Raw genomic sequence first — 22,361 nt, 5'->3', positions numbered from 1 at the left:
TGTTAGGTTAGAACTAAAAGTGAAAAGTTAGGTTAGGCTTATGTAAGCAAGTAAGTAAATATAAAACAGAATAGCAAGAAAAAATCAGTTTGTTAACAAGAAGTGTGAAAAAAGTTCTAAATTTACGCCAGCTCAACAGCTGATCCTGTCAAATCCAATAAGAGCAGAGTTGAGGGGCCGCACTAAGCGCGACCTTGAGTATTCGCACAACCGTGGTTCTGCATATTATAAGCTAGGGATCATATCACTCCGAGGACGGCATCGTAGACGCATTCTACATAAACATAAACTATTTCCTCAAGTATTAATACATTTATTTCATTGCAAATCAGAGCAACCTAGCTCGAAAGGAATTGTAGTACCAAATTTGCCAATTTTAATAAACTAATTTCACAATTCTAGTTACCTCTGGTTTAATTAAAGTATAGCCGTCATTTATGTCCATCTTCTTCATTATATTATATCTTGTTCTTGTATACACTGCCATTAGTTTTGTGCATTTAACTTTTCACCACGTTTTTTGAAAGAATTCGCCAATAAGACAATAAAGTTAACTGAAACGTAGATTTTTATAGTCATTCATCAATTTCAATTAATTCGAAAAGCATTTACATTTTCAGCAGCAATAATTCAGGTAGTGACAGCATTTCGTACCAATTCGCGCATCACCGTCAACGAAGCAATTGATAAATTAAATGGGACTGAATTGAATGAAATTATTAAACTTCTTACTCTAAAGCAACAAACTTATTTGCTACTCTGCTGAATCACTCGCCCATATATGTCATCATATATGTATATGTATGTATGTGTATATACACACACATATCTACTTATATAGCTGAAGCCTTTCTTACGAGTAACTTCCCTGCAAGAGAAATAAATTTCCGATTCAGAACTGTTACCTTTTCGCCGATAGCCAATCACTTCATCATTTATACCGCAAATGTCCAAAGATTTTAATGATTATACTCTGAAAGGTAGTCCTACCCTAACGATTACTGTGAAGCAAATTTTTCATAAAGAATTAAAATTTTCTGAATTTCATTCCTGTTTGAGAGTAGCCACACTTTCGGGGTTATCACTGTGCAAAACTCATCAGTTATTTATATGAAAAGTAAAAAAATGCGCACTACGGGAGTTACTTTTCGAAGTTCGCACCAAATAATGAAAGCACAGTAAAATAATAATAAAAATGATTTTATTGTTTTTCAAAATATTTTTCTTAGGAGTCAATTCACTTCTACATTCGCTTGAACTAATTTTCAAAGCACTTTTCCACTCAGTTGTGGATAGCTATGTAGAAGGAGCTGTTTAAGGGGTTCTCATGTTTTTTTTCGTACGCGGACCAGAGAGTCGGCTCATGTACATACCCGATTCAAATGCAACCCACCTCAGCTCTTTTTGAGCCAAGATACGCTGGTACCTACGGAGTAAACCATCTCATGACCTCGCTGTTCTGCTCTCTTCCATCGGTACTACCAGTTAAGATATTCTTTCGAGTGGGCAGGATGTTATTCATTCATTCATTTTGTCTGCATTCATTATCATGGAGTAACAGCCTTCGTATAATTGGTGACGCTTCGTTATAACCATAGCTCCAGGTTTCCTAATATTCTAGCATATATTGTAATAGGCCAGCCAGTCTCCCGCTAATATTTGAGCGCCACATGCTTCGTTCAAATGTAGAACATTCTAGCAGGGCACGCGTCTCTTGAGTCTCATATTTTCCTTGGCAATATAGGCAAAACGGAGAGTTTGTGTGCTTATATTTGTGCAAAGGATTTGTTCAAAGGCTTCAACAGCTTCTTCCGACGTTGAAAAATGTTGAAATTGAAATTTGAAAAGGTCGAGCCAAGGAGCACCAGGAGATTTGGTGACTCCTAAAACACTCAGGCTAAAGAGCCCATTGTATTTAAAGCTCTGGAAAGGGAGTAGATAGTCAAGAAGGGAAGGAGAAAAGTATCAGCGAAAGAGATAGGAAAGAATAGAGACAGAGATAGAGATAGTTAGTCCTGTGAGAATTTTCCAGATTCTTTGGCAAATCTATAAATATCCTCCAGTTTTAGAGAACGAATATTACTCATTCTCATGCCATCGGAACCCAATACTCGTAGCCGTGCTCTAGCAAAGGCAGGACACTCACAGAGAAAGTGCTCAGTGCTATCCGCCTCCTCCAAGCATGACAGGCATACCGGGTCCTCGAAGATTCCAATGGTGGTCATATAGTATGCTGACCCCATGGGTTGTGTCCTGTGATGATGCCGACCATCAACCGAATGTCTTTCCTTCTAAGTTTTAGTAGAAAGTTTGACAGTTTTCTGTTCGGACTTGTCACAAAACACTTTGCAGTTCTGCAGCGTTCTAGACCGGACCATCGCTCTTTATGTAGATTGCCTACATAATCGCTGATCCAATTCTTGATTCCTACGGAACTGATTCCGATTATTGGCCCTGGCCCCTGTGGGGGCACCGCTGATCCACGGTTGGCCAATTCGTCGGCAATTTCGTTTCCTTGAACACCGGAGTGTCCCGGAACCCATATAAGTACAAGCCTGTTTACATTCTTGAACAATCTTTGAGGTTGGCTTCGCGTTCTCCAGGGCCTTCAATGCAGCCTGACTGTCACTGAAGACTCCAATCTGTTTCCCGCTCCATCTCCTCTCGATTATCTATTCGGCTACTTTTAGGATGGCAAAAACTTCTGTTTGGAAAACAGTTGCCATTCCCCCCATAGTATAGTGATACTTATTACTATCGTTTAAGTACCATCCGGCTCCAGACCCTATTTCATTCTTGGACCCATCGGTAAAGAAAATATCCGTCAAACCTCCCTGCATGCATTCTGGATTGCTCCATTGCTCACGCAATCTGACATCAAATTTCCTTCCAAATAAAACTGTGGGTATCAGGTCATCTTTAGGTGCCAAAAACAGTGGATACTGCTCCGACAGCAAATTAAAGATTTCTCTGTGTCCCGAAGTTCCAGAGTTCGTGCCAGAAACCATATTTATGGAGTCTACACATTGCTTCCTGTTGTATCTTAAGATCCATGGGGAGCAAATCAAGCATACCCTTTAGGGCATCACCAGAGGTTGTACTCATGATACTTACCTGATTCGCACCAGGTTTAACCGTTGTCAAAGACTTACTCGGTACCAGAGATCCGTCTGAGTCTACTGAGAGATTGTACGCCATCTCCACATCCTCCACAACTTGTTCAGTTGCTTCAGATCGTTTCGACGACGGTGTATCGCTCATACTTACTCGGCTCTCCATTGGCATAGCCAATGTGCCATGTTTCACCACTAGTAGTGCGCTTCCCCCGGAACCCTGGGTGTCAGTTCTGGTCATAAGGAAGTGTGGGTGAATGCTCTTGGTGAATAGATGATTCGTCTTCGGCAGTTGGTTTTTTTAACTCTACGAAAACTTCTGGCACATAAATGAGTGTGTACCACTCAGAACTGACTATTTTAAGTTTTTTGAAGTGAAAACTTCTTTAGAATCGTTGGGAGTGATTTGAGACTCGATAAAACGAAAAAGCGACACTAAAAAGAGACATACATATAGATCTTGTAGTATATAGCCTGCGAGAGAATGAGATAGAACACAGTTATACAGCGTTCCCTATTCTCCGTCTCCTCTTTGTGCGGTGCTTCGTAGCCTCCCCACTCTTGGCTACGAAGCGTTATATGTTGATATACGTATATGTGTGTGGCTGCATACTGCTGAGCCACGCTAGTATAGTGAGTATTGTAGTATGTATACTACACTGCCTATTACTTGCTTTGGTGTTTAGTTCAAGCGTCATACGTATGTATGTTTGTATGTATGCTAGTACGTATGTGTGCGCGCCTGCGTATTACGGAGCCACGGTGGGCGAGAAGGCATTATGTATACCTATACTACACTACCTAATACTTGCTTAGACCAAGCGTCCTCCGAATGTTTGTGTGTATGTTAGTACGTCTGTGTAATATATGCGTTACGACGCTCATAATAGCAACCGCGTGTGCTGTATTGCGTCCGTATTTTTATATTCGTAAATATTTTCATTTTTAAATATTTACCGCAATTATGCCGAAAAATAATGCAGAAAAAAAAACAAAAAGAAAATAAAACTAAAAAAACTGCAAAGACTTCAACAGAACATGTACGTGAATTTCGTGCACGCCGAAAAACATTAAAAAATGTGCAACCTAGTGTTTCTATTGTGCATAACAATGTATCTACTGTGCAAAATAGTGAAAACGATTAACGATATGTTGACAACATCAAAACCAAAGCATTTGTATCATATCATATACATTGAGGATGAATAATAATAAAATAAAGAAAATAAAATATGTACTTTATAGCAATATTATAATGAACCTATAATTATCCCGCTCCTAATGCTGCTTTCGTCTCATTCTCTCTCAGTCTGTTTTACGGAAGGTTTCACTTCTATCGCGTCTAACCGTTAGACTGGTATTTTTTTTATTAGCACAGTTGCGACATGATCAGATTTTCCGAATATTTCCGAAACAGGAGACCACGAGGTGACTTTAAGGTGCTTTTCCGCGCACAATTTTTGTTGAATTGAGCTCGACTTGGAAAACCCAAACTGTCGATTGCTGTTTTGTTTCCGACTCATATACAAAAATGCAAGATTCGTCACTTGTTACGTTGAGATGTGTTTTAAACCACCGCGGCTGATTTTTTTCAAGATTTCTTTACACCAATCGACACGAGTCATTTTTTGGGCAATTGTCAAATTATGCGGTGTCCAAGGAAGTCAAATATTCTTGACGACCAACTCATGCAGTGTGGAATGTATGTTGATCCCACCAATACACAAAGATGCTTCTACCTCATGATATGTCACATGACGAATTTGAGTTTTCAGTTGACACACAGCATCGATTGTTTCTGGCACAACTATTTTTGGACGGCCCTGACGAAATTCATCCTGTAAGAAATTTATCCTGGAAAGGGCCGCCTTGGAGCTCCTGCCTCCTTTTGGACGAGATGAAAGCTCGTAAGTGAAAACGTTATATGTAGATTTATGCTAAAAAATACCAAACTGTTTCATAAAAATATCGAATTACAGCTCATCACACGTCGTTTTGCACAACCGATTCAGTTAAAATACATTCCTCGTAGTACTAATTCTAAGTGCACCAAAATAACACCGATTCCGTACTAGTGAATTGACCTTCAGGGTAGATTGTGGAGAAAATATATACTTACATATGTACATATGTATGTACTAGTGACCATTGGGTTAATCGATATCGTGAGATTTTTGAGTTGATATAAAAAAAAGTAGACGCATTAAAGGAGCGCCTGAGATTACCTAAAACTTGCAAATTCATTGAGCTTAAGACGGAAGTAAAATAATTGTTTTGGAGTTTTATGTGATGTGCGAAACTAAATTTACGACGAGTGATAATATTATACTAAAATGACCTCACGAATTTTCATGCTGAACTTGTTTATTTATTTATTTATTTATTTAGTTCTATGAACCGAAATTCTTATCATCATTGCTTAACATCAAAAGAATGGAAAAATTTAGAAAATTTACAAAGCTGACTTAGGGAAAGAGAAGTCTATTATAATATTGTGGAATTTATAGGAGCCTTCGATTCTTTTTTCTGCTCGCTGTGTTTGTGCTCTGCTTACTTGACAAAAAATAAGTTTCGCCGCTAGCGAGTATGTTTATCCCTCAAAAAACTTTTATAATTCACTTTTTTCAATGCTGCCAAATCTCTCTCCTAATTTTCGCCAAGTTTCATTACACCACGTCATTCCGAGCCATTTCTGTTGCTCCAACTTTGCGAATTATCTTCTGTGTTGCCGTCGTATTCACATACCTTGCAATTATTAGTTGTTGATTTACAGTCAACAACAACGTTGAGAAGAACAAGAACACAAGCGGGTATTGATAGAGCACGAGCATCACAATCAACGAGTTGAAGCAACAGATGTTGCCCTATACAAGCGCAGTTTTACTAATGCTCATTAAGTGCTTCCCAACATATATGTATGTATAATTTTTGACAGCTCTTTTCCAGTGCCACAAACATATTTTTATTTATACTGCTTGCTAACGCTTGGCGAATCGAAGGCGCCTTATATTGCATCTCGCATAGCTCTAGATAAGAGAACATTGATCGCAAGCCCAATGGAAGGGCTAATAAATAATGTGATGAAAATGAAAATGAGCCCCACATCGATATTTAACAATTACATATCACTTATTTCTGTACATTTTTTCATGCTCGGTCTCCATTAATCTTATATCTGATCAAAAATACCATAGAGTCACAAACGTAGTAGTAGGACCGGGAAGATACCTAAACAATCTTCTTCCACAATAACTGCTGTCGAAAATGCATTCGGAATACTTAGAATGCTCAAAATTCAGACGATTACTTCACTTCAAAGAAAATACAGACTACAGAATATTAAATAATTATAAGTCGATGTATTCTGAACAAGATTGGCGGTTTTAAATCGCAGTGTGGAATTTTTTCGGTGAGTGCAAAGATGAGCAATAACAGTTCGTCATTAAAACATGTATGTTTGTGAAGTTGTAAACTGTTAGCAGAGTGTTACGTGACAAGTTAGACTGATTTACAGAAACAAAATGCAGATAAAAGTGCAATCTAACGAAGTTGCAAGTTTGAGTTTAGTCATTAACTCGTGTCACACATTGTTTTAATGTAATTAATTCGAATATTTCTTTTGTATGATACTCACTGCCATTTTTAATTGTTCTACAACTACTTATTTTCTTTTGTTTTCCATTATTTCAAGGTGGCGATGAACCGGTTGGCTCGCAAATACCTTCAATGTTCTTGAATTTCATTGACAGCGCGATTGATTGGCGCTACACCACCGAACCGGAACGTATGGCCTGTTTGGGAGCGGAAGGACAGCGTTGTACGTGGCCACGTGGTAAAGTTTTGGGTGGTACATCGGTGCTAAATGGCATGATGTACATACGCGGCAATCCTGAAGACTATAACAATTGGGCTGCCCTGGGCAATCCCGGTTGGTCGTATGACGAAGTGCTGCCATTCTTTATGAAATCCGAGGATAATTTGCAATTGGATGAGGTAGATAAGAGCTTGCATGCAAAAGGTGGACCAATACCGGTGTCACATTTCCCTTACAATCCACCATTGTCGTATGCGATATTGAAGGGAGGAGCAGAGTTGGGTGAGTTGATAGTTCACTTGATTTTCCGAACTAACTATTTTTTCAAAAATTTAAAGATGAACTATGGTATGCGTTTATGGAGTTAATATGTGTTTGATATTATGCTTACAACAACACATTAACACATTTCATGTAATAAAATCACACATTCACAAATCATGCCATGGATTCACTACATAAAATGGCATAACATGAAATTGTAGCATAGATAATCAAATTTTAGTTTTAATACAACCTATAATATTCAAGTGAACAGAACAGAGTACATTAATAACACAAAAACATAAATATCACTTGATATAATGCGCTGACATGGCATTACATCACGTAAAAAGAAATTACATGATATGGCATCACGAGGCATCACGAAAAAGGCGAATTCACATGATAAAATACCGCTTGATGAAATGCAACATGGTGCCATAACATGACAAAATGTGATATGATATGATATGAGATACAGCTCCACATCACGTCATATAAAATTAAATGCTTAAACATCACATAATCACATCTCGTCATAACACCTTAAAACATACTAAAACAAGAATACGATTCATAATAAAATCACTCCATAATGATATAAAATTATATAGTATGATATCACTAGACACAGATCAATGAAGCAGAAGAAAGTATGCTGTCACTTGATGTGATATCTCATAACAACATTTCATCACAAGATACAAAATCGTATCATGTAACATCAAATCACCCTCATGGACATTCTGCGCTCTAACATGGCTACGCTTAGGAGCAGCACTGAGTGTAGGGGACTCACTATAAATCCCGCAAAAACTGAAATAATTCTCTTCACAAGGAAGCATATGCTTCCTATAATCTCCCCGCTGGTTTTTAAGGCTGTGGAGATACCTAATATTGAGCAAATAGTAAAAAAGGCCAACGTTGCATTATAAACTTGCAAAAGAGCGGTCGGTATTAAATGGAGGTTAACACCTAGCGTTACTCATTGGCTATATACTTAGGTAGTTAGACCAATCTGGAATACTTGTATTGTGGCCATCTGCTCTAAAGGCGAGTTACACTAAAATCATGAGTAAGGTTCAGAGAACAGCTCTTTTATGCATCTCTGGTGCTTTAAGGACTACGCCAAACAAAACGCTAGAAGTGCTAATCAATTTGCCTGCACTAAATCTCGTAGGGAAAAACGTGGCCGGGGCCTCAGCGCTATAGAAAGAACGGGGTTTTGCCACGCCTGTATTTTGCACACTCTGAACAGTCACAAACAAAAAATAGACTATTCTACTCCTAGACTTACCTTCCATAAGCTCTTCAAGACAAGTATACCGTCAAGAAGGGAGTGGTAGACACCAAGGCCATGGAGAAGGAGGGAATTAAATTTGTATACAGATGGTTCCAAACTAGACGATAAAGTTGGCTATGTAGTATTTTCGAAAGAATTAATACTGGAACTATCCGTTCGACTACCAGACTACTGCAACGTCTATCAGGCAGAGTTTCCAGCCATAAAAGAAGTGGCTACATATCTAAATATGCATGCCGTAACAAAAACGACTATAAATATATTCTCGGATAGCCAAGCAACCATTAAATCAATTAATGCGGCTATACTAAGATCAAAAGTTGCACAGGAATGCCGAGCAGCTATAAATGATATTAGCGTCGTATTCGAGGTCAGCCTTATTTGGGTTCCGGGATACAGAGATATTGAACGAAATTGTAGAGCTGATGAGCTAGCCAGAAAAGGTACTGCTCTTCAAGTGTTCCGTGATAAAAGTACCATTGAAATACCTTTGGCCACGAGTAATTTAATAATAAAAAACAACATTACCCAAGAGGCCAATAGGTCATGGGAAGATGAAGGTACATGCGTAACAGCCAGGCTACTATGGCCGGAAACAAACAAGAAATGGAAAAAGGAATTGCTTAGCCTCTCAATAGAAGATATCTCGAAGATCGTGGTTGTGTCACCGGTCCCTGGCTATTTGGAAGCATTCCTTGAGACTCGGAGTATTCTCCCATCAATATTGTAGAAGCTGTAGAGATGAGGAGGAGGAAGAAACAATAGAGCACTTCCTTTGCAATTGTCGAGTCTTAGCTAAAATCAGAACAGGTCCTATAGGTAAACACTTTTTCAATTCTCTTACAGATTTATCTGGCGCGGGGATTAGACCAATCCTGCGCTTCATAAGAGCCTCAAAATGGTTTTATGAAAATAAATAAACAAGGTTCCCGTGTCGCAGAGTGGTATCACAACGGACCTGTAAGGTCTAAGTGAGTTGGTCATACGGACCGACTACCACCATAACCTAACCTATCCTAACATCAAATCACATTGAACCACAGTTAGTTTAGTTCCCATTATATGAGATAAATTATAAAAATATGTAATAGAGACATCCCATGTTTTTCCTCAGAGTAACCAGCGTCTAACAACCATCGCAATTCATATGTGGCACTTCTTATTTTACAAAATTCCCACCTCCCCAAGAACTTTTAACATTCGACTAAAATTTTTATTTTAGGCTATACCGTACAAGATTTGAACGGCCGCAATTCTACTGGTTTCATGATCGCCCAGATGACATCTCGCAATGGCATACGCTGGAGTTCGGCGCGTTCTTTCTTACGTCCGGCGCGCAGTCGCAATAACCTGCACATTTTACTCAACACCACCGCCTCCAAGGTACTCTTTAAACCCGACAGTAAAACCGTTGTAGGTGTGGAGGTCATCGATCAATATGGTAGCACGCGTAAGATATTCGCCAAGAAAGAAGTGATCGTCAGCGGTGGCGCCGTGAACTCACCACAAATACTTCTGCTTAGCGGCATCGGCCCGGCTAACGAGCTTGCGAAGGTAAAAGGAAGATAATTAATTAGACTAGATACTAACTTTTAATTCAATCTTTATTTTGGTAATCAGGTCAACATACGTCCGATACATAATCTACCCGGTGTCGGCAAGAATCTACATAATCATGTCTCCTTCCTTATCAACTACTTCATTGACGATACAGACACATCACCACTAAATTGGGCCACCGCTATGGAGTATCTACTCTTCCGCGATGGTCTAATGTCCGGCACTGGCATCTCAGATGTGACCGCCAAAGTGCCCTCACGTTATGCCGACGATCCAAATGCCCCCGATTTGCAACTTTACTTCGGTGGCTACACGGCCAGTTGCTCACGTACCGGTCAGGTGGGCGAACTGCTTTCGAACAACATGCGCTCCATACAAATGTTCCCAACAGTGCTGCATCCCAAATCACGCGGCTCCATTACGCTCGCTTCCAGCGATCCACTAGCACCACCCAGTATCGTGGCCAATTACTTAACGGATGAACGTGATGTTAAGAGGCTGATTGAAGGCATCAAGTTCGCCATTAAATTGTCACAGACCTCACCGCTCAAGCAGTACGGCATGCGACTGGATAAGACATTGGTAGAGGGCTGTGAATCGTTAACATTCGGCACAGCTGCGTATTGGGAATGTGCGATACGGCGCAATACAGGCGCCGAAAATCATCAAGCAGGCTCCTGTAAGATGGGGCCAGCCAGTGATGATTTGGCGGTGGTGGATCACGAGTTGCGTGTGCATGGTGTACGAGGGCTGCGTGTCATGGACACATCCATTATGCCAGAAGTGACATCGGGCAACACGCATGCGCCTGCGGTGATGATCGCTGAGAAGGGTGCATACATGGTGAAGCGTGCATGGGGTGCTAAAGTTTGACGGCTGGACGCAACGTGGACGCTGCATAGAGTAATTTAAAAAAGAAAACTAAAAATATGAAATATTTGCGTTAAATTTTAAAACAAAAGAGGTGATAAAAATATTACAAAATTAAAAAAAAAACATAAGTTAAAAAAATTAACCAATTTAAAACTATTTATAAAAAATGAATTATTTAAAAATTAATTAAATGTCAGTATGAATATGATTATTATTCCAAACCTTTCCATTTCTTCTTTAACTGAATGTTAAGCATTCGATAACCCAATTCGTTTCTAATCATTTTCGACCTAACCTTAAAACTTTTCGAACCATACACCACTTACTCCGTGCCACGCTCCTCGTTGCCTGACCACTTTAGATATACACTGTTTTATTTACTTAATAGCATAGTTACTGCTGGCTCGATTTCTTACTTGACTTATGAAGTTTGTGAAAAAATTGACTGAATTGAAGTTTTAAAGAAAATTTTTTAAAAATCTATTTTCACTAAAAGAAATCAATTCAATAATATGTGCTTTTCAACAAAATTAATTTCAACTCATAATATTGATATATGATACTATAAAAGTTAAGATGGATTTCCCAGGAAGCTAACACACTTGGACTCACAAGAGATAGCTGTCAAAGGTGATTCCACTGACAATATAAACGTCCACTTTTTCTTTGTACTGTGATTCTTGAGAGTTTAAAAAATGTGCGCTAATTCTTCACGCCTTCCATGATAGCGCATTTCATGCAATATTTCTTCATTCAAAAAGCAATAACTGAGTCGAAGTCGTTCTCCACTTGGTCCAGCCATGCAGGGCAAGCTTTTTCCTTCCATTGCTACCACTAGCGTGTATAAAGTCGAATTTCTAAGAGCAGCTGGCGCACTGAAGTCCATTGAAATATTAATTCGTTAGATTCGTCGCCTTCACCAACGCACAAAGCTTCATAAATCTTCCGGTGAACCTTTCAGTCAAACATTTCAAAAACCGACTCATCCAAATTTAATATCCTCTTAATCTCTGAGCTGTAGTATAAGGCATTCATGTTGAGAATCTTTCACAGTATTTTTACGGAAACATGCATTGATTGGCTAGAAAACCGAAACAAGGTTTAAGAGAATTAATGAAGTAAGAATAGAGATATTCCATAGCTTAATTTTTTTTCTTTGTATAAACATTTACAATAAAAAAGCGGTATTCACAGAATAAATAGAATTAAATTTTGTTTTTTAGTTTTGCTAATTTCAAAAATTTTAAATATTTTTGTATTTAAAAACTGAATTTTTACACCACTTCAGACAACACGACTATACTATAAGTATATAAAAGATGGCGCAAAATTAATCACCCTATGGGAAGATTTTTATTTTTTACAAATGGCGGCGTACGTGAAACATGTTTGACAATTGTGTACTAGAGAGCTGCGGTATGCAAACAGACAATCAATAGAGCGCGAGAAGGTCAAAATAAAAGTTTCCGTCAGTCAAAATAATTTTTTGTATATTTAATAAAAAAGTTATTCAAAAACTAAATTGGATGATTAATTTTGTGCCATCTGTAGATACACAAATATTATATGAATTTAATAAAACCAAATCTCATTTCGGTAATTGAATTTATTATATGTAATGTGCAAATTCTGTGCATAAGGAACTTCAATGCAACCCTTCACCTTCTAAGCCTTGTAACTTTGCTTTTTTCCCGTGCTTAAAAAACTTAATACAACCTACATAATTTATTATCATTTTTTAGTTTGTAATTAGCAGCTTTTCTCTCAAATTAATATAACTTTTTTTTGGGACAATCTAGAAAAGTAACCTTGCTAATCTAAATATTTTCCTAGATTTAGCAACTAAATAGTAACATACCCATACAAACATTGAAAATTGTAGCAAAAAAACGCATCCTGTCTACAGACAGAAACTATTTATGTATGTTAAGGGTGCCCCGTTACGACAACGCTGAATAACCTATGCAAACACAATTGCGTTAAATTCAAAATTCGTAGATGGTCTTAATGGGCACCCGGTACCAAGCGCACATGAAATGCATGCACTTATTTGTTATGCAACAACTTTAGAGTGCTTTGTATGTAAAGCAGAACGTAAACAAGTAAATAAATAAATATTTAAATAAAAGCTGTTTTGTTTGATTAAGAAAATTGTCCAACGGTGGGTGTTGCACGCACTCTGGAGCTATACTGAGGTGAGTAAGGCATTTGAAAAGGTAAATATTTCAAATAAGTTTTCCGTTAATTAGGTGACGTGAAATTACGCTCGACCGATGAATTCCCAATGCAAGAAATTAAGCAGATAAATAGGTCTTCCAAATGACGGATATCCGTTAAGTTTATTAACTTTTCAAAACATCGAAGGAACGCGATAAATGGTGGAGGCACAACACGCAGTCGAGCCAGAGCGCGGTACTATGTACGCCGTAAGGTTGTTGTGGTTGTGGGACGCAGTTCTGTTTCAGATCGTTGGAGCATCACCTCCACATCGAAGGACTTATGAGGCATGATACCATGGTCTTGAATCACCATTTCATAAATATCACAACGCGATGCATAAGAAGGCAATTGCACGCCTGGAAAGCTCATACGGGCCTTACGTATTTATGTCTCCACCGCTAATCAACGCAATATTGGTCCAAAAGTCGAAAAAATCCCATAATTTCACCCTTCGTTGGGCACCCGGGTCTGACCAGACTGGGTTTTTCGACTTTGGACGTGAATTTAACATATTCTATTATAGCGAACGACTTGAGCTTCCATGTAGCTTCCTAAAACTTTATTTTCTATCGATTTATGGATATAATCTTTTACACCTTCAGTTGGGCACTTCGGGACTGAGCCCATCTAATTCCTTGCAAATACAAAACAAACTGAAGTTTTTGACGACTTATCGAACACATTGGTCCTTGAGAACATCGAAAATCGTATGAATAATCTAGCCGTTATTTCTCAATTCACTACTCGTTTGGCTATGGAATCATTTTTCAACAAACCAATTACTATCCCTGGGAATATTGTAGTCAAGCAATTAACCGGAGCCGATACACTCTCAGCGAAGAGGGATTGTCGGGATTGGCTACAAGGAGGCGAAAAGCTGCGTCGAAAAACTCGTTTCTATTGTATGGATGCAAAAATCAAGTATATCAACTGCATTTAAAAATCTCTTATACATCTTTTGCTTGCTTGCTTCCACCGAGGAGGGTTAAGTTGACACTTTCTTAACTTGAGGAACTTCTCAAGCTGGATCTTCGAATATTTCAAATTCCTAAGTAAAAACGCCCCAACAATGGTTAAATGTCATATTATTTTAACAGCATACAAATTTCAGCATACTTTATATGATTCGATCGACTTAATAGCTATTTGTAGCGCAGCAATTGTATTTTCAATTTAAATGTAATTAGATAAATTAATTGAACTCATTTACCTACTTCAATAAAAAAACTTCTCCAAATTATCTATACTTATTTGCACTTTCCGTGGCACTATATAAAACGGCTGTGTTTTCTCACATTTGTATGTAATCGCACTTCCGAGTTCTAAAGCTTTTGTTGTACTTTACATGCGTATACATTTACAGTTTGCTTTGAATGAAAATGGCCAAAAGTAATGCATTCAATAGGCTTATATTTCTGTTAGTACTATGTTGTTGTAAAAATCTGGTAGCAACTCAGAAGCGCGCCAAGGATAATGGTGATATATACGTACAACACAAGGAACAAGTGGCAATTGGGAATAATAGCAGCGTCATTGATGTTGAAGAAGTGATGCAAATATGCAATGCCAGCTTTTCGGTACCAATGGGTAAGTTTATGCCTTTTAGCTTTTCAAATCCTCCGATTGTGTACTTTACATTAGATTACCTTCTTTATGTAGAGTACATTGTGCAATTTAATACGACCGGCGAATTGTCAGATACCACGGATAAAACGGGCATGGTAAAATGACAGTTACTTATTTACAAATATTATAGATGCATAAATATAAGCACAATTCTGCACATATAGCACATAAATTACTTGTTGATCAATAACTCTAGTTTACAAACTGCGTCTCTTTTTCTTCTTCAGTGCTTCATACGTTGTTTCTTTGAGAAATCAGGGTTGATAAAAGACTGGCAGTTAAATACGGACTTAATAATGCAAAATATAATGCCAATAACAACAAGTTCAGTTCAGTTTTGTGAATCGGAAGCTAGTAAGGCAGCAATCGTTTTTACAACTACCTTGTATACAATGTAAAAATATAAAATAATTTCCTCCCCACATTTCAGAAAACGAAATGAATGCATGCGTACGCACTTATGCTATTGCCAAGTGTCTGATGAAAAGCGTTTTGGAAAATGCGCGCAACAACACAACTGTTTGAATGTCAGCAAACGCATCCGCAACGGAAATTAAGCTGCTTATTACAAGAGATCTAGCGAGTAGAGTACATTTGACTAAAAAGAAATTTTGATTTTTTTGGCGCGCTTTCTAAAGAAATCGATTTACTATCATTTCAGCATCCACCTATACACCTTAAATATTACAATAAATTCAAACTATTTTACTTTACATACTAGCAATATAAAACGTTTTAAATGCATTATGAGCTACATATCGCATATGTAATCACAATTTGCCTATTCTCACGACCCTTGCTGCTGCTGTTGTAATTTTGGTTCCATTCTATTCAACATATTCTGCTCCGTCGCCTCCGGCCGACAAATTGTACTATAATTAAGCAAACGATTAAGACGCTTGCCAATTTGTTTAGGATACTGCTGGTTTTTAATGCGAAATTCTTTCGAGTGATGTTCTACAGCGCCATTGTCTAGCTGATATTGACATAACGTATGCAGTGGGCGTACCAGCAATTGGCGTAGCTCAGGACGTTGCTCTAGAACGGACAATGCTTGCGCCGCAGTTTCTAACGTACTAAGGCAACCTTCGGTGGGTTGTGTGCGTATGATGTAATCACTATTGCCGGCTGCTATAAGTTTAATTTGCCGCATGCGATGCAACATGGGACTGCTGGCATATATAGCTTTCGCCTGGGGCCAGGTGCCATCAATTAGCACTAATGTGAACGGATCTTTTTCAATTTGTGTACCCTCCATTGAGGTTTTCAACATTTTTACACATTCTATAGGCACAGAATCTTTACTGGGATAGAGCAACAAAGCATTGGGTGAATTTAGTATTGGTTCTAGTTCGGTTTGATTTTTTGGCGATGGAAAGCGTTTGCCTTTGTAGACCACACATTTGCCCGGTGTTACTCCAAGTTGTAACATTAAAGCCGTGCGCAGTGAGCGTTTTTCCTCAGCAGGATGTTGCAATATAACGATGGAGGACTTGATGTCCAGTGGAGGATTTGGCAATGATGGACACCAACAAACCACAGCTGGTCGTCTGCGAGAGGAAATACATTTAATTTAATGAAACGTGCGCCCAGCTCAATGCATATGAAAACTTACTTGCACTTATCACATTTATCGCGCCGATCTGGTGGATCTAAGCGTATGCCAAATAAATCTTCACAACATTCCTCTAATAGCAAATTCTGGGGCCTACTAATATTATTAAAATCCATTGTAAATTATAAGAACTTTTAACACACCCAATTTTATATGCTAACTGTAAAAGTTGCAAAACTGACACTGGATACAAGACCAGCTGTTCGCAGGCAAGGTACCCAAAAAATTCGTATCTGATTTTCTTTGTATGAATGCATGTACACTCTGTGAAGTATGTTCCCCATTGTATTATATAAATACTCGTTACATCGGGTGTTTTTTTAGCTGCATGAGAACTATCGATATCGATAACTATGCTTCTGGTCTTCGTTAGCCGTGTAATGCTAATATGAGCTTAAATTAACAATAAAACACCGGAACGTCAAGCATAATAGAGCTCGAAATCTCATTGAATTTTCTCAGAGAGCGGGAAATAGGTGCATTATAATACGTTAACATATAAGTAGGTTATGATTTTTCGTACTTAACTTGAATTTGAATTTGAAGAGGTCGAGCCAAGGAGCACCAGGAGATTTGGTGGCTCCTAAAACACTCAGGCTAAAAAGCCCATTGTATTTAAAGCTCTGGAAAGGGGGTAGATAGTCAAGGAGGGAGGGAGAAAAGTATCAGAGAAAGAGATAGGAAAGAATAGATACAGAGATAGAGATAGTTAGTCCTGTGAGAATTTTCCAGATTCTTTGGCGAATCTGTAAATATCCTCCAGTTTTAGAGAACGAATATCACTCATTCCCATGACATCTGAACCCAATACCCGTAGTCGCGCTCTAGCAAAGGCAGGACACTCACAGAGAAAGTGCTCAGTGCTATCCGCCTCCTCCAAGCAGGACAGGCATACCGGGTCCTCGATGATTCCAATGGTGGTCATATGCTGACCCCATGGGTTGTGTCCCGTAATGATGCCGACCATCAACCGAATGTCTTTCCTTCTAAGTTTTAGTAGAAAGTTTGACAGTTTTCTGTTCGGACTTGTCACAAAACACTTTGCAGTTCTGCAGCGTTCTAGACCGGACCATCGCTCTTTATGTAGATTGCCTACATAATCGTTGATCCAATTCTTGATTCCTGCGGGACTGATTCCGATTATTGGCTCTGGCCCCTGTGGGGGCACCGCTGATCCACGGTTAGCCAATTCGTCGGCGATTTCGTTTCCTTGAACACCGGAGTGTCCTGGAACCCATATAAGTACAAGCCTGTTTTGTCTTGCGACAGAATTAAGCTTCTTCTTACATTCTTGAACAATCTTTGAGGTTTGCTTCGCGTTCTCCAGGGCCTTCAATGCAGCCTGACTGTCACTGAAGACTCCAATCTGTTTCCCGCTCCATCTCCTCTCGATTATCCATTCGGCTACTTTTAGGATGGCAAAAACTTCTGTTTGAAAAACAGTTGCCATTCCCCCCATAGCATAGTGATACTTATAACTATCGTCTAAGTACCATCCGGCTCCAGACCCTATTTCAGTCTTGGACCCATCGGTAAAGAAAATATCCGTCAAACCTCCCTGCATGCATTCTGGATTGCTCCATTGCTCACGCAATGGAAATCTGATATCAAATTTCCTTCCGAATGAAACTGTGGGTATCAGGTCGTCTTTAGGTGCCAAAAACAGTGGATACTGCTCCGACAGCAACTTAAAGATTTCTCTGTGTCCCGTAGTTCCATCTTCGTGCCAGAAACCATATTTATGGAGTCTACACATTGCTTTTATTGCTTCCTGTTGTATCTTAAGATCCATGGGGAGCAAATCAAGCATAGCATTTAGGGCATCACCAGAGGTTGTACTCATGGCACCCGTGATGCATAAACATACACTTCTTTGCAGCCTGTATAGTTCCCGGATTGTGGACTTAACCATGCTCCGTCGCCACCAGACCACAGAGGCGTAAGTGATGATTGGTCTGATAAGTGCTGTGAATATCCATAGGACCACAGCAGGTTTCAGACCCCAGGTTTTGCCAAAGGCTCTACGGCATTGCTGAAAAATCTTCAATGCACGATTCCCCTTCAGTGAAACGTGTGTGTCCCAAGTCAGCTGTGTTAGCGCACAGACGTCGTCCGCATATGCTTGGACGTGAAAACCGAGTTCCTGTATCTCCACTAATAGAGAGTCTACGACGAAGCACTACAACAACGGAGAAAGAACACCCCCGTGCGGACATCCTTGCTTGGCCCTGACTGTGATTTGTTCGTCACTGCTCCCTCCAGCGGGTCACAGCCTCTCAGAGAGCATGGAATATACCCATTTTACAGTGGTTTTATTAAATCCGTGTCGTTCGGCAGAAGAACATATCGAGCCGAAAGTGGCATTATCAAAAGCCCCCTCAATGTCCACGAACACGCCCATTGTGTATTCTTCAGCTTCCAGTCCAGCTTCAATCTTGCTAACAAGATCGTGTAAGGCTGATTCACATGATTTTCCACTCTGGTAAGCGTGTTGGTTTCTACTAAGTGGACTTCTCGGCAATACCCCCACTCGAATATGTTTCTCCACCACTCGTTCCAGACTTTTCAACATGAACGATGTCAAACTGATTGGTCTGAAACTTTTTGCTAGGGAATAGTCATCTTTTCCTGGTTTTGGAATAAATACTACTCTTACGCGTCGCCATTGGGATGGTATATAACCAAATGCAAGACAGGCTGTGAAGATCCTTTTCAGGGCCTCAATCAGCCTGTCTCCTCCTTTTTTAAGCATTACTGGATATATTCCGTCAGGTCCAGGGGACTTAAAGTTCTCAAAGGAAGATAAGGAAAACCTTATCGATTCCCTTGTCACTATCCGACTAGCAATACACCAGCTGTACCTAGAGGTTCCACCGTTGCCACCGTCATTGTTCATGCCACTCTCAGCTTCAGAGAGAGTTCTACTACCCGGAAAATGGGTTTCGAGTAGAGCATTAAACGTTTCCGATTTGGAAATGGTGTATGAACCATCAGGTTTTCGAATGGAATCCAGCCTTACTGAGCGGTCTAAATGAAGGACCTTACAAAGTCTCGCTGTTTCCCTCATTTCTTCGACGTTACTGCAGAAATTTCTATAGGATTCAAGTTTGGCTTGCCGTACTTTTTTCTTATATTCTCTCTGTGTAAGTCGATGATTGGCCCAGTCCTCTTCTGTTTTGGTCTTCAAGGCCTTATTAAGAAGTTTCCTGGACCGTACACGAAGCTTCGACAGTTCAGGGTTCCACCAAGGAACCGCTTTCCCCTGTCTGCTTTGCCTGAGTGGACACAGTTCCTCAAAGCAATTGATTAAAGTACCTTCTAATTTCTTAGTAGCATCTTCAATCATTTCTGCTGATTTGAGTTTTTTCAGGTTTGGTAACCGCTCTGTTACAAGCTCACCATACCTGTCCCAGTCCACATTTCGAGGATTCCTACCGGAAGGTATTGATATTGTGTCAATTCCCAGACGGAATTCGATAAGACGATGATCAGAAAGAGAGTCCTCTTCCAAAACTCGCCATCGGTTGATTTGATTTCCAACTGACCTATTGGTAAGTGTTAAATCAATCACCTCTTGTCTCCTTCTGGTCACAAAAGTTGGTTTGTTACCAGTGTTTTGGATGACCAAATCGGATGACAGGATAAAATCCAGTAACTTGAGACCTCTGGGGTTGCATTTGCTGCTTCCCCACACAATGTTCTGTGAATTTGCGTCACAGCCCACTATTAGCCCCAGATTATTGGATTCTGCGTACTTGACCACTTCTCTTAGCTCCCTCGAAGGAGGTGGCTGTAAAGAGTCGTAGGGTAGGTAGGCCGAAACTATGATAGCTTCGACACTGTTCCCACTTTTCAAGTACTTTATTTTTGCAGCAACGATATCTCCAGAGCATAGCTCTTTTAACATCGTGTGTTCGATCAACCTCGGCATGATAATACATGCTCGCGGTCTCACATTCCCTTCACAATGAAGTATTTGTCCCCACGACATAGCACTTAGACCACAGATACGCTTGTGACATACCCATGGTTCTTGTATAAGTATTATGTGTGGGTTTTGCATGCCTACGGCACAAGAGAGCCGTAGACGCTTTGCTATGCTGCAGATTAATCTGTGTAAATATTACTTCAGTCATGAGACTGAGTATATTTACGCTTTGTCCTCCACCTTATCCTGGACGCGGAACTGGATCCGCCCCAGATGTAGGTGAGGACGGCACCCGTACTTCGACTTAAGCACCTTGAGGGACCCAAGATCGATACCCAGTACCAGGTGGGAACCCGCTTCCGAAGTGGTAGCGGATTTCTGCCTGGTGCACGAGTATACTCTCCAGAGAGTCGTGTCAAGATCCTTATTCTGAACACGGATGCGTTTGAGGAGTTCTGCTGAATTACAGGAAGGACCCGGAATCCAGACACTCGCTCGTACCAGCCTTTCTTTCCTACTCTTAACAAGAATAAACTTGCTGTTTTCGCAGGCTGGAATCTTTGCTATAGCTTTTTCTAGCCATTCTCGGGAAAAAGCATTGGAACAGTGCACCTTTACGATGCCGTCCACCACGCTTTTCCCCTCGAACGTCGGCGCGTCTTTCGACTCACCGATAGCTTTCCAAAGATAGCTGTCAAGATAGTCTTGTGCCCTTTGGACAGTAGACCATCTTGTTTGTCGGTGTGTATCTCCACCGTCATTGCCTTTGCTGCCATTCTCGCGAATGATTCGCCAGACGTTGCCGGAAGAGTGTCATTCGACATTTGAGGTCCCTTAGCCTCTGCCTTGTCAGGCAAAGGTTTGTCTGCCTTGGATTGGGTCGAGGATGCAGGCATTTCCGAATTCCGTCTCTCGACTTTCCTCTTCTTTGCCTTTCTCCTCTTCCCGGTCGTTGGCACAGACCTCGTTTCGTTTCCGGAAGAGCGCAGCGCTACAGAGGAGTCCTCTGTTCTGCCACGCTTTCCCGTTTCCGTTACAGGTGTCGAAGTTGACGGAGCTTGAGTCCTTGCCTTAGCTAGTGCTTCGGCTTGCCTCGCCTTCTGTCTTCTTCGTTTGATCTGCCTTGCGGTTAGACCAACACCTGCGTTCGAATCTCCAATAACTTCGGTCTTTTTCCCGGTACTTACCTGATTCGCACCAGGTTTAACCGTTGTCAATGACTTACTCGGTACCACAGATCCGTCTGAGTCTACTGAGAGATTGTCCGCCATCTCCACATCCTCCGCAACTTGTTCAGTTGCTTCCGATCGTTTCGACGGCGGTGTATCGCTCACACTCACTCGGCTCTCCATTGGCATAGCCAATGTGCCATGTTTCACCACTAGTAGTGCGCTTCCTCCGGAACCCTGGGTGTCAGTTCCGGTCATAGGGGAATGTGGGGTTCGGGCCTGCACATCCGATGCCCGAGCCGTCGATTGCTCGACGGGAGGATTTCCCAAAAGTGGGTTACCTCGTGCAGAAATATCCATGTTTAGCCTCCACATTAAATAAAATAAATGCATTTTATCCCTCCTGCCAGGTTGTCGGTACGGTACTCTCCACATAGTACTTGGGTGGCCACCAATTCCGCTGTTCCGCGGATGAGTGGATACCCAATTCCTATATGAAGCTGCCCTCTTAGTTCGTGGTAGGTTAATCTCCATAGAATGGGGTTAACTCGCCACTTAAGCCTCATCCCCGCGGCAAGGAGACCGACTTAACTTACAATCCCCATTAAAACGGAAGATTACTCATACAAATTCGCAGATTATTACCATCCTTTTTACATACAATTCTGTGTTATAGATAATTATTTTTAACTATGTAAAGAGAAACGTCAGATAAAAAACTAAATATGCGAAATAGCATTTCAATAGCTGATTATAATAAAAAAAATCAGTTCCAACAATATTTTTGTTTTATATTATCATTTTAAGTTCTTAAAAACACCCGATATAAAACTTGTACGAACTACCAAGTTTTCATGCGTTCAATTCAGAAAGTTA

General features: G+C 40.1%; 3 protein-coding genes across 3 annotated transcripts in view; 2 read left to right on the top strand and 1 right to left on the bottom strand.

Moving 5' to 3' along the window:
• The window catches only part of LOC129245171 (glucose dehydrogenase [FAD, quinone]), a 112,496-nt gene extending 100,105 nt beyond the window's left edge, over positions 1 to 12,391 (top strand). The window contains exons 4-6 of the mRNA XM_054883196.1: positions 6,805 to 7,209; positions 9,717 to 10,048; positions 10,115 to 12,391. Coding sequence (XP_054739171.1) covers positions 6,805 to 7,209; positions 9,717 to 10,048; positions 10,115 to 10,927 — 1,550 coding nt within the window. The 3' untranslated portion in view covers positions 10,928 to 12,391. The remainder of the gene's footprint in view (positions 1 to 6,804; positions 7,210 to 9,716; positions 10,049 to 10,114) is intronic.
• Positions 12,392 to 14,526: 2,135 nt separating this feature from the next.
• On the top strand, positions 14,527 to 15,305 carry LOC129245188 (general odorant-binding protein 84a). Its single transcript, XM_054883219.1, has 4 exons — positions 14,527 to 14,734; positions 14,807 to 14,868; positions 15,001 to 15,127; positions 15,204 to 15,305. The coding sequence occupies exons 1-4, from the start codon at positions 14,527 to 14,529 to the stop codon at positions 15,296 to 15,298; spliced, it is 492 nt and encodes a 163-aa protein (XP_054739194.1). The 3' UTR covers positions 15,299 to 15,305.
• LOC129245181 (tRNA-uridine aminocarboxypropyltransferase 2) lies at positions 15,093 to 16,578 on the bottom strand. The gene is made up of 2 exons (XM_054883208.1): positions 16,389 to 16,578; positions 15,093 to 16,323 (listed from the first exon to the last, which is right to left on the bottom strand). Exons 1-2 carry the CDS (start codon positions 16,502 to 16,504, stop codon positions 15,561 to 15,563), a joined length of 879 nt encoding a protein of 292 aa, XP_054739183.1. The 5' UTR covers positions 16,505 to 16,578; the 3' UTR covers positions 15,093 to 15,560.
• Positions 16,579 to 22,361: the final 5,783 nt, after the last annotated feature.

This window comes from Anastrepha obliqua, chromosome 1, assembly GCF_027943255.1.
Source record: "Anastrepha obliqua isolate idAnaObli1 chromosome 1, idAnaObli1_1.0, whole genome shotgun sequence".
Taxonomy (NCBI): Eukaryota; Metazoa; Arthropoda; class Insecta; order Diptera; family Tephritidae; genus Anastrepha; species Anastrepha obliqua.
This window is presented reverse-complemented; position numbering and strand designations above follow the sequence as displayed.

What these genes read in the sequence shown, in the direction of transcription:
- LOC129245181 (XM_054883208.1), bottom strand. Translation starts at nt 16,504, where the DNA reads ATGGATTTTAATAATATTAGTAGGCCCCAGAATTTGCTATTAGAGGAA. An exon ending in GATAAATGTGATAAGTGCAA is followed by an intron (nt 16,324 to 16,388) that starts GTAAGTTTTCAT and finishes TTCCTCTCGCAG; the next exon opens with ACGACCAGCTGTGGTTTGTT.
- LOC129245188 (XM_054883219.1), top strand. Translation starts at nt 14,527, where the DNA reads ATGGCCAAAAGTAATGCATTCAATAGGCTTATATTTCTGTTAGTACTA. An exon ending in CAGCTTTTCGGTACCAATGG is followed by an intron (nt 14,735 to 14,806) that starts GTAAGTTTATGC and finishes TTCTTTATGTAG; the next exon opens with AGTACATTGTGCAATTTAAT. An exon ending in GTTTTGTGAATCGGAAGCTA is followed by an intron (nt 15,128 to 15,203) that starts GTAAGGCAGCAA and finishes CCCACATTTCAG; the next exon opens with AAAACGAAATGAATGCATGC.